At 54.6% G+C, this 13,048-nt stretch overlaps 2 protein-coding genes across 4 annotated transcripts; one reads left to right on the top strand and one right to left on the bottom strand.

The window, feature by feature from the left end:
* Positions 1–90: 90 nt before the first annotated feature.
* Positions 91–5,068, bottom strand: NCU03818 (phospholipid-translocating P-type ATPase). Its single transcript, XM_956114.2, has 3 exons — positions 1,149–5,068; positions 673–1,082; positions 91–577 (listed from the first exon to the last, which is right to left on the bottom strand). The coding sequence occupies exons 1-3, from the start codon at positions 4,614–4,616 to the stop codon at positions 460–462; spliced, it is 3,996 nt and encodes a 1,331-aa protein (XP_961207.1). The 5' UTR covers positions 4,617–5,068; the 3' UTR covers positions 91–459.
* Positions 5,069–5,586: 518 nt separating this feature from the next.
* Positions 5,587–12,928, top strand: NCU03819 (COPII coat assembly protein sec-16). Of its 3 annotated transcripts, XM_011396297.1 has the most exons (4): positions 5,689–5,878; positions 5,970–6,011; positions 6,227–11,886; positions 11,954–12,928. In XM_011396297.1, exons 3-4 carry the CDS (start codon positions 6,303–6,305, stop codon positions 12,622–12,624), a joined length of 6,255 nt encoding a protein of 2,084 aa, XP_011394599.1. In that variant the 5' UTR covers positions 5,689–5,878; positions 5,970–6,011; positions 6,227–6,302; the 3' UTR covers positions 12,625–12,928. The 3 variants fall into 3 exon arrangements, with proteins under 3 accessions (XP_011394600.1, XP_011394599.1, XP_011394601.1); XM_011396298.1 differs by lacking the exon at positions 5,970–6,011 and having other exon boundaries at positions 5,587–5,878; XM_011396299.1 differs by lacking the exons at positions 5,689–5,878; positions 5,970–6,011 and having other exon boundaries at positions 6,137–11,886.
* Positions 12,929–13,048: the final 120 nt, after the last annotated feature.

Genomic DNA, 13,048 nt, shown 5'->3' on the forward strand with positions numbered 1-13,048 from the left:
CCCCTAGGTATCTGCGTACCTTACTTAGCCTGTAAGGATTTGTGAGATCTTCGTGAAAAGTCTTCATAGCTGAATTCAATTTCGATCAAAGCTGAATGTTTCTTGATCACCGTGACATCGCTAAGCATACCCACAATAGTGAGTGAACACTCCCAAGTAACGAATACAAGCAGCCCCGCGTCCATCTTTTGAATGGTTTAGCGAACAATGTCATCATGCACACCAACGCTTGGGCAAAACAAGCACTGGAGATGTTGAGATACCAATGGTAGTATCAGCGCTATACCAACTGTGTAGAGGTATGTAGGACGTCTAGTGTGTATAAAAGTCAACAAAGAGAAAAACAAGAGACGCCAGCCTCGACACTGTGTTTTTTTTTCAATTCCAATCCACTGCCTCCCATCCCAGCTCAAGCCTCTTCTTCTTCCTCTTCTTCTTTCTTTTGCCCACATCTAACTCTTATATCCCCTGGACCTTCCTATACGAAGGCGGTTTCATCGTCCTCCTAATCACCTTGGCCGCATACGTCGGGATGAGCGAGATAGCAGCGATAGCAGCCACGCGCCATAAGAAGCCCCTGTTTATTTTGGTCAGTCAGTCTAGTGAACAATCTTTTTAAAGGGATACGGTAGTACCCCCAGGGAGAGAGAGAGAAAAGGTAATAACACTCACAAAGTCAAAACAAACTTCAAATCAAAATAATCCCCCAAAAACGGTATCGAGACAATGTACATCAGAAAGGTTCCCACAATCGAGACCACCATGACCCAATGCCACGTCGTGATCTCGATCGCAACCATGAGCAGCTCGTTGAGCACCAGCACCGTGTAACTGACGGCCAACATGCGGGGGCCATCGATGCCGGTGAGGACTTGAGACAGGCCCTGGATCAGACAGCCCTGATAGATGGAGACGAAGACCCAAACGAAAAACGTCCGGTAGGAAAGAGAGCTACCCGAGGTTAATTCCTTGTAGAGCTCGGGGTACAGGTTAGCAAGGTCCTCGTCTACGTCCTTGTCGAGGACGAGAGAGAGGACGGGGAATGCGGTGTAGACTGTTGCGTAGCCTACCATCAGCCAGTCCTGTGTTTTGTTTAGGTTAGTAACTACGACTGCAACGAAAGGGATCACTCGCCAAGTCAAACGTACCTTGTAGAGACCCTCCGGCTCAAACTTGAGAGCAATACTGTACATAGTCTGACAGACAGCAATAATCAAGCCACGATGAATGACAAACTGCGCCAGCTTTGCGCTGCGCTTATAGCTATTACGACCGTGCCACACCAAAAGCTTGGTCAAGTGATGAAACTGCTCGATGGAAAAGTCGGCCGCCAAACTAGCCTGGCGACCTTCCTTACCCACAATACCCACGCCCACGTCAGCAGCCTGGATCATGGAAACATCGTTTCCACCGTCCCCGATACAGCAGACGCGCTTCTTGGTGTACTCCTTGATTAGCTTGGCGACCTCGGCTTTCTGGGTAGGCGAGCAACGGCAGGCCACGACGGTCGGCAAAAGCACGGCTACGGAGATGAACTCGCGTCGGAAGTGGGTCAGGTACATGGCGAGGGACTCTCCATCGATGAGCAGACAGGAATCGGTCTTGCTTCGGAGCAGGTCCAGATTATCTTGCGCGCCGTCCTTCCTCCTGAGCTTGGCAATCGTGTGGATGTACTGACCCCTGGCTACAAGCTTGGAGCTCACGGCGACGCAGCGAGCGGTTTCGACCTTGTCGCCTGTAAGCATCCAGATTTTAATGCCGGCGTTTCGAAGAAGTTCTAGAGAAGGTTTGACGTCCTTTTGCAGCTTATCTTCGACGCCCGTCACACCAAGCAGTTCCAGGTTATGCTCGAGATACTGCGAGACGACAGCCTGCATGTTGGCTTCGCGGCCGCTGATGGCGAGCGAGGCTTCGTGGTGCTTGGCCGAGAACTCCTGGTATTCCTTCAGAGACAGACGCTTCCTGCCGACCACGAGCGTGCGGAGACCTTCGCGCGCCATGTTGGCCGTCTCCTCATCGAGCCAGTCGTTGGCAGCGACGATGGAGCTCATGACAGTGTCCGCACCCTTTTGGTAGAACCAAATCTCGCTGCTGCCGAGGCTGGGGTTCCCGGGCTGGAGCTTTTCGTAGAACTGGACAATGATGCCCATGCGCTTGCCCTCCGAAGTGAAGGGGAAAATGTCGAGAATACGAACCTTGACCACTGGCCGGCCGGTTTCGGCGGATTCGAGAACGATGTTCTTGCGATCTCGGTGAGCCAGACGCAAGCCTACGGACTCGGTCCATTTTACAATGGCAATCTCGTCAGGCGAGCTGGCTTGGTATGAGTTGACGGTGTGACCGTTCTCGTCTTCTTCCGAAGTTGGGGTAACGTTGTGGCAGAGGGCAAGAGCTAGTACGACATCACGGACACGCGACCCAATCTCTCGGCGTGTCCTCGTGGCACCAACATTGGCGGCCGAGTATGTTGAAGACGGGGTTGCCAAAGCCAAGCTTGCGGAAGAGGCCGATGAGCTCAGATTAAACCCCTGCTTCACGTAGGTTGCAACCTCATCCATTGCTTCGTTGGCATACGAGACAGTGCCGACGTGGATCTTTTTCATTTCCATTTCGTTTTGGGTTAGAGTGCCCGTCTTGTCACTCAGTAGATACTCTATCCGTCCCAGATCCTCCGGAATCGTGCTGGTTCGCACGACAGCCCCGGGAATCCCAGGATCTCTTTGGATAAACCATGAGTAGACAGACTTGCCGAGATCCAGGTTGACACGGAGACTAATGGGGACGATGGTGGAGAATAACACTAAGAATCTCATGATCTTCACGTACCAGATGTTTCCCTTGGCCGTGCTGAAGCCTTCCAGCGCAACAAGAACGATAGACAGGAAGAGCGTCAGGAAGCAAAGGATTTTGGTGAGTGAGTTGATCTCATACTCTAGAAGGCCGGTCTTTGATCGCGAAGGTGATGTAGACAGGGCTGACCGGGTTTGAGGTCCGGTATAAACAATCACTGCGAGGGTTGTCGCATTCGATGCGATGACCGTATTCGCCCAGGCCGTGTTGTCGATCGAGAGAGGCGCTGCCTTGACATCGTCGCCCTCCCTAGGGTTGTAGGCGGCACCGCTCATGACATCTTGTCGCGAAGGAAGAAGTTCCAATGTTCCGACGAACTCATTGACCCTTTTGTCAGGTTTTCCGGCCGTGACACGGAGACGAACTAGTTCCTCAGTGCTAAGGTTTTGAGATAACGGGGACGCCAACCGCAGCTTCCAATCAGTTTCACCGTCCAGTTGGTCGGTCCGAATAAAAGTCTCGCCGCTAGAGCTTCCCTCGGCGCCATTATTGTTGCTCTCCTTGGACGTTTTCGCATTCTTGGAACTGCCCTCTCCAACATCGTCATCATCGACATGGTCCAGGAGCAGCATCTCCTCCTTCGCGGGTACTTCTTGCTCTTCGGTCTCCTTGTTGGCAGCTGATTCGTGTGCCAAGCACTTGAGAATGATAACATCTGCCGGAACGCGATGGCCCTTGGTAAGCTTCAAGACGTCACCGACCTTGAGGTCCCGCGACTTTTTGCTGACTTCGGATAGGTAGGATGCCGGCAATTCGCGAAGACCCCGACCTTCAGTCTGTTCTTCCTCCTCTTGGATATCCGATAGCCGATCATTTTCCTGCTCAATGCCAAGACGTTTAGAGCCCGTTCGTGTATGAGACGATTTCATCTTCCTCCTAGGCCGGTTGATGCCTAGACTAGCGCCTGGATCGTCGAACTGCAGAACGGTGTACTCTTCGGAATTCGCCTCGTTGTCCCTTCTTCTCCGTTCGATATCGTCGTAAGCCTCCTTTGCTAGGGTGATGAACAAGACAAATGCCAAGGGTGCAACGTAGGTGGAGAGATAGCCGATTCGTAGTGCGGGGATGGCCTGGGAGAGGGCGACCAGGAGGAAGTACATGTTGAAGAAGAAGGAGAACTCGTTGTACAAAGTGACTGGCAGAAAACTCCATGCTGTGTACTTTGCGTTGGATATGATGTTGGGTGGGAAGCGGGTAGACTGGGATGAGCCAACTGCAACTAATCGTGACGATGAGGGGTCGTCTTCCTCCTGTTCCTGCTCGTCGTTATGGTTGCTCTGGTCGCCCGACATGAAGCCTGGTAGCTTCATCGAGATGTTTCGAAGACCGTCACCGGCGAAAGACCTCCGTCGTCTTCCACTGCTGGTGCGTATTCGGCCGCCACCACCATGTTCGCTGAGGAGGCCGGCATCCTCGTCGTGGGTGGCACTGCCAACCGAGTGGCGATCATGGCGGAGCAGAGCGTCGGCGTCGTCGTCGTCGTTTCCGTCCCGGCTACGGCCTAGCTCGCCATATCCATTGCGTTTGGCGCCACGGCGTAGACTCCCCATGCGAAGATTGCGAAGTGCTATACTTGTTGTTGGGGGAGGAGGGCGTTGTTCGGACGAGTTGCGGCTGCGGTGTTGCCCCAAGGACTGGTGGTGGTTATTGGGGTCGGTTGCCTGGGGGTCGAGTTCTTCGAGGTCTATCTCCAAGTCGGAGTCGGATTCATCGACGACGTGGGAATCGGGCGGCTTGGAGAGATGGTATGTGTCTGAAGAAGGCATTCCGCATTGGGCGAAGCCCTTTTCCTCCACAGCTAGATAGCGTATGCTCTTGAGTCGTGTTGTCCTTTTTTGTTTTTTTTTTGTCTGATCTGTCGCGGCCTAACTGTAGCTAAGGGTAGCTTGGGCTGTGGTCGCGACTGCGTTCGGATCTGTGGTTGGTTTGTTTGGGTTGAGTTAGGGGTCACTTGGGAGGGTCCTCGTGGTGTCGAGATCAACTCCTCCTTCCCATAGTGGCCGTGGTTGGTAGTCTAGGTGCGTCTGTCTTGCTGCTGGGTGCTACGTGCTTCTGGGGTCGGGTGTGCTGCGCCTGCAAGGGGACGGGAGTCGAGATAGTGTCAAGTTACTCGATAGAAAATAGTCCAGTCATGGTAGTGATTCGTACAATGTTTTCATCAAGTCGTCCGCGGGCACATCAACTAGGTAGAGGTAGGGAACTGAGAGATGACGATGGCATGTGACGGAAAGAAAGTCACAAACGGGGACTCGGAACGGAAACTAACAACTTGAACTGAAAGTGGTGGTAAAGTGGCAGTGATCGGACTGTGTGCGCGGCCTGCTCTTCATACCGTACCTCGTACCTCCACTCTAGAGGTACCTACCTACCCATCGATGACAGGCTCCCTCCTGGTGCGTCCAAGTTCGTGCAGTGGCTGTGATGATGCTGGAGGAGGGACTGAGCGCGCTTATCTGTTAAAGCAGTACCTACCGGCATCCATCGAATTCACCTAAATAACTGAGTATATTCTCAACACTGGGACAGGCCGATAAGCTAAGTAGGTATACTGCTTCCCCATCCATGTAACATGGAAGGACAGCTGTTGTAACGTTTTTTGTTAGAGATCCCCGCGCATTCCCCGCCATCCATATATCAGACCGCCTAAATGTACCACGTAGCGTAGTGTACTATTGTGCAGACAGGGCAGCAGTCAACCTTCTGCGACCTCTGTGTCTTGATTTCCGCGGATTTTCCCAGGAATCTTCCGACGGCCGCTCCCGGTGCGCCTCCATCGTCACAGTCTTGGATCTTGACAAGTTGCAACAACTGAACTTGGCCTTCCATTGAGGTTCTGCAGTCGCGCAGTCTCATACTATGATCCTTTCCCACGTGTGATCGACCATTCCATCCCAACGTTTCCCAGATCTGTAGTAACAAACAGGACGACAGCATTGCCCTCTTCCTTGTCATTGACGAAATCCAGCCGGCGTTAGACTTTCTTCCTCATGTTGACAGCCATGATCAGCTGCTGAACCTACTTGTACAAGTTAGTCGTCCCTTTTGCTTGCCCCTATTCCCATTCCCATTCGACAATTGCGCACTCTGGGCCTGCTGAACAGGGGTTGTCTTGCCCGCAGTCCTCTGAGGCTCCTCCTCAACAGGGCAGCCCAGTTGCCCAGGTCCGCTCCCCATTCTCAATCCCGTCGCCAATCGCCGTTCGGTTCGTTACGCGATCAAGCGATCCCGTCGAGTTTCGCCCCATCCTGGACTTCCCACTTCTACTGTTTGTAGCTAGCTCCTCCTGGCCAACAACAAATACTACCCTTTCTCCATCTTCAAATATTCCCACCTTCTCTCCCCTTCTTCATGTACTAATCTTACTTATTATATACAGTAATTCAATATTTTTTTTGTGTTTTTGCGCGCCCATACAGCGTCCCCAGCTGTATCGCGCCATCTAATCGCCCGCCATGGCTTCATGGAACCCGGCATTCATGCCAGAATCGGCCGCCGACCTCCCGGCCCCCTTGCCGACTGATAACACCGTCGCCGACTCAACAGATCATGCGAACGGTGTAGCCCAAGATGGCTCCGACTTCTGGGGAATTGATGGAGGAGAAGAGGACGTGCCCGCCCAGAATGGCGCCTCTGACTCCTGGTTTCCCGACTATGGAACAGGCAGTCATACGACACTACCCGCGACTGATGCGCAAGCTACGAGCCAAATAACCAGTGAAACTGATACCGACACCCCCGATACCGCTACCGAACAGACCGAGACCGCACATGTAACTACGGAAGATGCTGAAGCTGTCGAGCCAGCTCCCACTCAGACGGACGAAGCTCCCGAGCCCATCGTAGAGAACGCGCAAGCTACCGAGGCCGTCCCAGGAGACGCTGCCACCGTTGACCTCGTCCCCGAACATGTGGAGCCTACCGATGCTACTACTACAGAAAAGGCCGATACAGACGAGCCATCGGATGTCGCTTCCAAGCACACGAGTACGATGTCCTTCACTCGAACCATTCCCCATGAGCCGAGCTGGAGCGATGACGGCGATCCTGAGTGGAACCTCGCGCGAGCGGATACGGATCCCTTCAAGTTCTTGCCATCGAGCGACCGAACCAACTCTTTTCCTCCTGTTCCTCCCCTAGAACAGCACGAGCAACAGCAGGAAGAGCAACAAGAAAATCAACAGGTACAGCAGGTACAGCAGCAGCAGCAGCAACCTCAAACCGATCCTCATTTGGAGCAGTCAGCAATTGTCCAGCCCCAGGTCGCAAATTTCCTTGGTGATGACGATGAGGTCGAGGTACAGGGCGATGATGGGTTCTTCAGCCAGTTGTCTGAGGCACAGAACGATGGATTTGATCAGTTTGGCGCCCAAGACGCGAACAATTCTCAGCAGTACATGGTTGGTGACCTAGGTGCTAAGGCCACTGAGGCGCTTGATGCCCGTTTTGAAGAAGGTGTTCCCCTGATCGCACATGATGGAAACTCGACAGCCGAGCGGGAAGATACAAAGGACCTATTCGGAGGAGAGGATGCCAATGATGAGGACGACTTTTTCAGCCAGGTTCAGCAAGGGAGCGTCAACCAAGCTGACTTTGAGGCGCAGCCGCTCGAACGCAAGTCGACGATGCAAGTATTGGGCGCTATGGATATGGGCTCCGTCCAGCCAAGCTTCCCACCAGTGGAAGAGCAGCCCGAGGAAGAGGCCGTCGCCACGGTAGAGACGCAAACCCACGACCATCCCGAGATAACGAGTACAGATCTGAACACAGGTGAAGGTCACGAGGAGCAGAAGCCAGCAGGCGAAGACGTTGAGGCCAAGTGGAAGGAACTGTTTGCTGACGATGAAGAGGACACCCTATCGCTTCTTGATGATTCCACAGAGGCGTCGAATGAGATCAAGGAGAAGGAGATTGATCCGGCTGCGTTCTTTGGGAGTGATGATGAGGGCTTTCTCGACGATTCGGAAGAGTTCCCAACAATGGAGGAAACAACCCAGCCCAGAGCGCCTAGCGTAGCTGGCTCCAACACCACGACAACCCCTACCACCCGGTACATGCCTCAGACCCAAACTCCAAGCCTGACCGGAGCCCCGAATCCCTATGCCCCGACTGCGCCACCCCTAACTTCGGCGCCGTCAAATCCTTACTTTCCTGCCGCACCCAGCGCGGTTGCGCAGACGCCGTCTGTTACGCCCTTTGGCGCCCCTGTCTCGGCTCCACCTCCAAGCGGGAGATTTGGATACGGCGCGGTCCCTCCGCCACAGATTGAGAGGAAAGCCCAAAGCTTCGTCGACAAGAAGGGCGGCTACCAGTCACCGTACGACCTTCCTATGGAGGTAGTCAAGGTTAAGAAGCGCCCAAGTACGGCAACTCTTAACAAGCCTGTGACAGCACCGGCCGCTCCACCGCCTTCCAAAAGCGCTACTCACCTGCCTCCTCCACCACCTCCTACCTCTGTTCCACACTCATCTCAGCCTGGTGTCAAGCCACCACCGCCTCGTGGTGAAGCCAAGCCGAAGGAGAAGTTCTTTGAAGAGCTTCCTGTGGTCACAAAGGCGCGCCCAGCTTCTCGAAATACATTGGGCACCGCATCGCCGGCACAGTCTAGCCCATACGGCCCACCGCCCCCGGCTGGCCCACCTTCTATCGCCTCGCAGCCACCAGTACCTGGAATGCCGTCTGCCATGGGATCTGTTCCCAACTCTTCCTTTACCCAGCATGCGGAGGTTCCCAACCTGGTTGCGCCGCCACGTGTCAACCCTTATGCTTCGATACAGCCCAGCACTACGAGCCTTGCTCCCGCTGTTCCTGCCCCGGCTTCAAGTCGTTATTCTCCAGCGCCTTCCAGTGGGTCACAGCTCAGCACTCCCGTCCCACCTGCTGCGGCAAGCCGTTACTCTCCCGCCCCGCCAGCTTCTCGGCCAACGAGTTCGGGTTATACTCCGACTACTTCGGTGCCACCGGTTCTACCACCGGTTTTGCCGCATCAACCCCGTACCTCAAGTCCGCTAGCACATTTCGAGTCCAGGCCTCTTGTTTCTAGCCATGCAGAAAGTGGCCTGGCGGAAAAGCGGAGCAGCAGCTCGTTGTACGACTTGCGACTGCAGAGAGTGCCTTCTCTACCTCCGACTCAGGAGGTGGAAGAAGAAGGCCCCATGCAGGGTATGGTGTCCCCCAACCAAGTCCCGGCATCCCACCAGACCTCTCCTACGGCGTCAAGACATGGCGCTATGCCCCACCGTTCTAGAAGGACACCGCCTCCGCAGTCTCTAACTGTGCAGCCGGTGACGTCCCCTCAGAGGGCGGCATACAGCTATCAGCCTGCGGCTAGTGCTCCATCTCACGAATTCGCGCCACCACCTCGGTCGCAGACTCAATCCCCTGGTGCCCTCTACGGGAACAGGAATGTAAAGCCTATTGAACCTATCCCTCGTCCTTCGTCGGTCACTGACGCGACTTCGCCGCGGGCTGCGTTGTATTCTCCTATCACCATGCAACCCAGTTCTACTTTCCCCCCCATTTCTACGATTACCTCGCGGCCGCGTGGTAACACTCAGAATTTTAACCTAGTTCCCCCGACAGATGGTAGAGAACATGATCCCCTACAGAGATGGCGTGGTGTTCCTCTCATTTCCTGGGGCGTAGGTGGAGCTCTGGTAACAATGTTCCCCAAGAACGTGCCACGATATGGCATGGGCCAAACAGCCCCCATGGTTATTCGTAGCCCAGGAGAAGTCAAGGTCAAGAGCATGAAGGACATAGAGCCAATGGAGGAGCGCTTGGCCAAATTCCCTGGGCCTCTAAAGGGGAAGTCGAAGAAGAAGGAGACCATTGCCTGGTTAACAAACGGAATTGAGATGCTGGAGAGGACTGTGCCACATAACCTGTCTCATCAGCTCAACCCGTCTCACGATGACAAGCGGACAACAGAGAGACTCTTGCTTTGGAAGATTCTGAGGGTCTTTGTCGAGCATGATGGCGTGTTGGAAGGAAACCCGACCGTTAACCAAGCTGTGCGCGAAATCCTGTACCCGGAGGCTTCAACCATTGGTGGTCAGCCTGAGTTCGCAAATGCTCTGAACCCATCAGGAATGGGCAATTCTGCCACGACTTCACTACAAGCCGACTCGGTTGATTCTTCTGCTGTTGAGCAGATCCGCAACCACCTCATCAGTGGCGACAATGAGAAGGCAGTGTGGGCTGCGGTCGATAAGCGGCTTTGGGGCCATGCCTTCCTGCTGGCCAACGCCCTTAACCCTGACCTCTATAAGCGGGTCGCTCAAGAATTTGTGAAGAACGAGGTGAATTCCACCGGTCATAACAATGAGTCGCTTGCTGCTCTCTATGATGTCCTCTCTGGCAACCACGAAGAAAGCGTGGACGAGCTGGTGCCCGCCCATGCTCGAGCTGGTCTTCAGCTAGTGGCCAAAAATTCATCTTCTGGTCCCTCCAAGGACGCCATGGGTGGTCTTGATAAGTGGCGCGAAACCCTCTCCCTGATCCTCAGCAACAGGACTGCTGATGATGCCCGAGCCATCAACTTTTTGGGCAATTTGCTATCAGGCTATGGAAGAGCCGAGGCGGCTCATATTTGCTTCTTGTTTGCCAGAAGTCAAACCATCTTCGGCGGCTTGGACAACCCGAACTCTAACTTCGTTCTTGTTGGGTCTGACCATAGGCGGCAGGCGGACCATTTCGCAAAGGAGATTGAGCCTCTTTTGTTGAGCGAGGTTTATGAGTACGGCCAGAGCCTTGCTGGTGGTACCGTGCCCGTCAGCAATCCTCACCTGGCAGCGTACAAGCTTCAGCACGCATACGCCCTGGCCGAGTATGGCTTTAGAGACAAGGCCCTTCAATACTGCGAGGCTATCACGGCTGCGATCACCGCGCAGACGAAGCGCTCTCCTTATTACCATCCCATCCTTGAGGCCTATGTCGATGACTTGATGAAGCGATTGAGGCAGGCACCCAAGGAGGAATCAAACTCGTGGATCCCGAAGCCTAGCATGAATAAGGTATCTGATTCCATGTGGAATCGGTTCAACAAGTTTGTCGCTGGAGATGACAACGAGGATGGCAGTAAGGGCTCACCTGACGCTGCGGGAGAATCTGGTCCCTTTGCACGAATCGCCGGAGGAACCCCGACTATCAGTCGCTCGCCCTCTGTCAACAATCTTGAGACCTTTGGCGCGACCATCCCCAGCTATGGCATGCCTAGTGCTCCCGTGACGAACGGTCCTAATATGTTCTCTCCTCCTCCTCCTACACGGACGGCTTCACGCTACGCACCAGGCGCTCCTCAACCATCGACTCCGAACTATAACCCCTATGAGACAAACTCTCCATATGCGCCTCGCTCATCAATGGAACGGGCCTCAGGCGAGTACAGCAGAAGTTCAGTTGAGCTTCCGCGTCAGTCTTTGGACTCTCAGCGGGGCTATTCGCACAGCAGCTATGCTCCCAACCGTACATCTTCGCCTGCTCAGCCATATACACCTTACGGCACGACGCCACAGGAATCATCCTACTCTCTGCATAACATGCAGCCTCAGCAAAGTTTGACATCCCCAGCGGCTACTACTTCTGGTTATCAACCCTTCACTCCACAAAACAACGTCTCGGCAAATGATGAGCCCTCTAACGAACCCCCTTCGGCCCCGTCAACTGGCTACCAGCCGCCGTCGTACGGATATGAGCCTCCGTCATTCACCCCTTACGAGGCGCCGGCGACCAATGACGAGGAGGAGGGTGCCTCCAAGGAGAACGGTGACTCTAACCAGGGTGGCGAAGGTGTCAACACCTTTGAGCCCCCTTCATTCCAGCCATATAGCTATGAACCGCCTTCTTACGAACCCGACACCCCACCTTCGAAAGATGACGATCAATCTGAGGAAGAAAAGCCCAAGCCGAAGAAGAAGGGCCCTATGTACGATGACGATGACGATGATTTCCCCGCGGCGCCGAAGCCTGCCGGCAAGTCCAAGGCTGAAATTGACCGGGAGAACGAGGAAATGGTCCGTCGGATCGCCGAAGAAGAAGGTTAGTACCATCAGTCCCACCTACATAGCATTTTCAACCCTCACGTATCGCTAACATCACTCTCCAGCCAAACGCGCCGCAGAAGCCAAAGCCGCCAAGAAGGGCTGGGGCTTCACCAGCTGGTTCGCAAAGAAGGAGGCTGCCGCCGCCGATGCCAACGCCGCCGGAAGCAGCCCCGGCAAGCCCATCCGTGCCAAGCTCGGCGAGGCCAACTCGTTCTACTACGACCCCGAGCAAAAGCGCTGGATCAACAAGAACGCCAGTCCCGAAGACCAAGCCGCCAAGAAATCCACGCCACCACCACCCAAGGGCGGCATCCCCCGCTCATCCGCCTCCAGCCCTGCTCCTCCCATGGGTATGGGCGTGGGCGGCGGTAGCGCGCCCAACACCCCCGGCCGCGCCAGCGCCCCGCCTACTGGTCCGCCTAGACCGGCGGCGCTCATGCCTTCGGCGTCGGAGAGCAATGTTGGGTCTGGCCCACCTAGCGCTGTTGGTCCGCTGAGTCCCAGTGGAAGTAACGGGCCCCCAAGTGCGGGCTTGCTTTCCCCTGGCATGGGTCCGGCGGCGATGCAGCGCCCGGCCTCGACGAGCACGAGCGGGCCCCCTGCTGGTACTAGTAAGCCGTTGAGCGCGACGAGTAGTATTGATGATTTGTTGGGAGCGGCGGTACCGAGGAAGAGGGGTGAGGCGAAGAAGCCGAGGAAGGCGGCTAGGTATGTGGATGTTATGCAGAAGTAAGGGGGCCCGGGGGGTGAATGAGTTAAGGGATGAGGGAATGAGTCGGTGTGTATAAATTTTGGGTCTTGTTAGATTGGATTGGACTGTTTCTAATGCAGAGTGTATGTATGCATGTATGTACGTAATGAACGGCGAAAGGGGGATGATAAGCGCAAGTTGGTAGTTTTCTACGGTTTCTTGAAGTCGAGGATGGAGAAATGCAATCGGTATCCCAGAAGCCAATTGTCTATTTCTTTGCGTACATCCCACAGCTGTATTGTCGATTTCGGTCTCTCAGCTCCAGCTATGCAATTGACTAATTCCCGTACAAATTTGATGATGTTTGGTCATCGCTATTCGAGATTGAGATGGTGAGTGGGTCTTGGCAAACAAGGGGTAGGTAGAACTAAGTGGTCAGAAAGGGGGTTTGTTTACATTCATCAGA

This window comes from Neurospora crassa, linkage group V, assembly GCF_000182925.2.
Source record: "Neurospora crassa OR74A linkage group V, whole genome shotgun sequence".
NCBI classification, from domain to species: Eukaryota; Fungi; Ascomycota; class Sordariomycetes; order Sordariales; family Sordariaceae; genus Neurospora; species Neurospora crassa.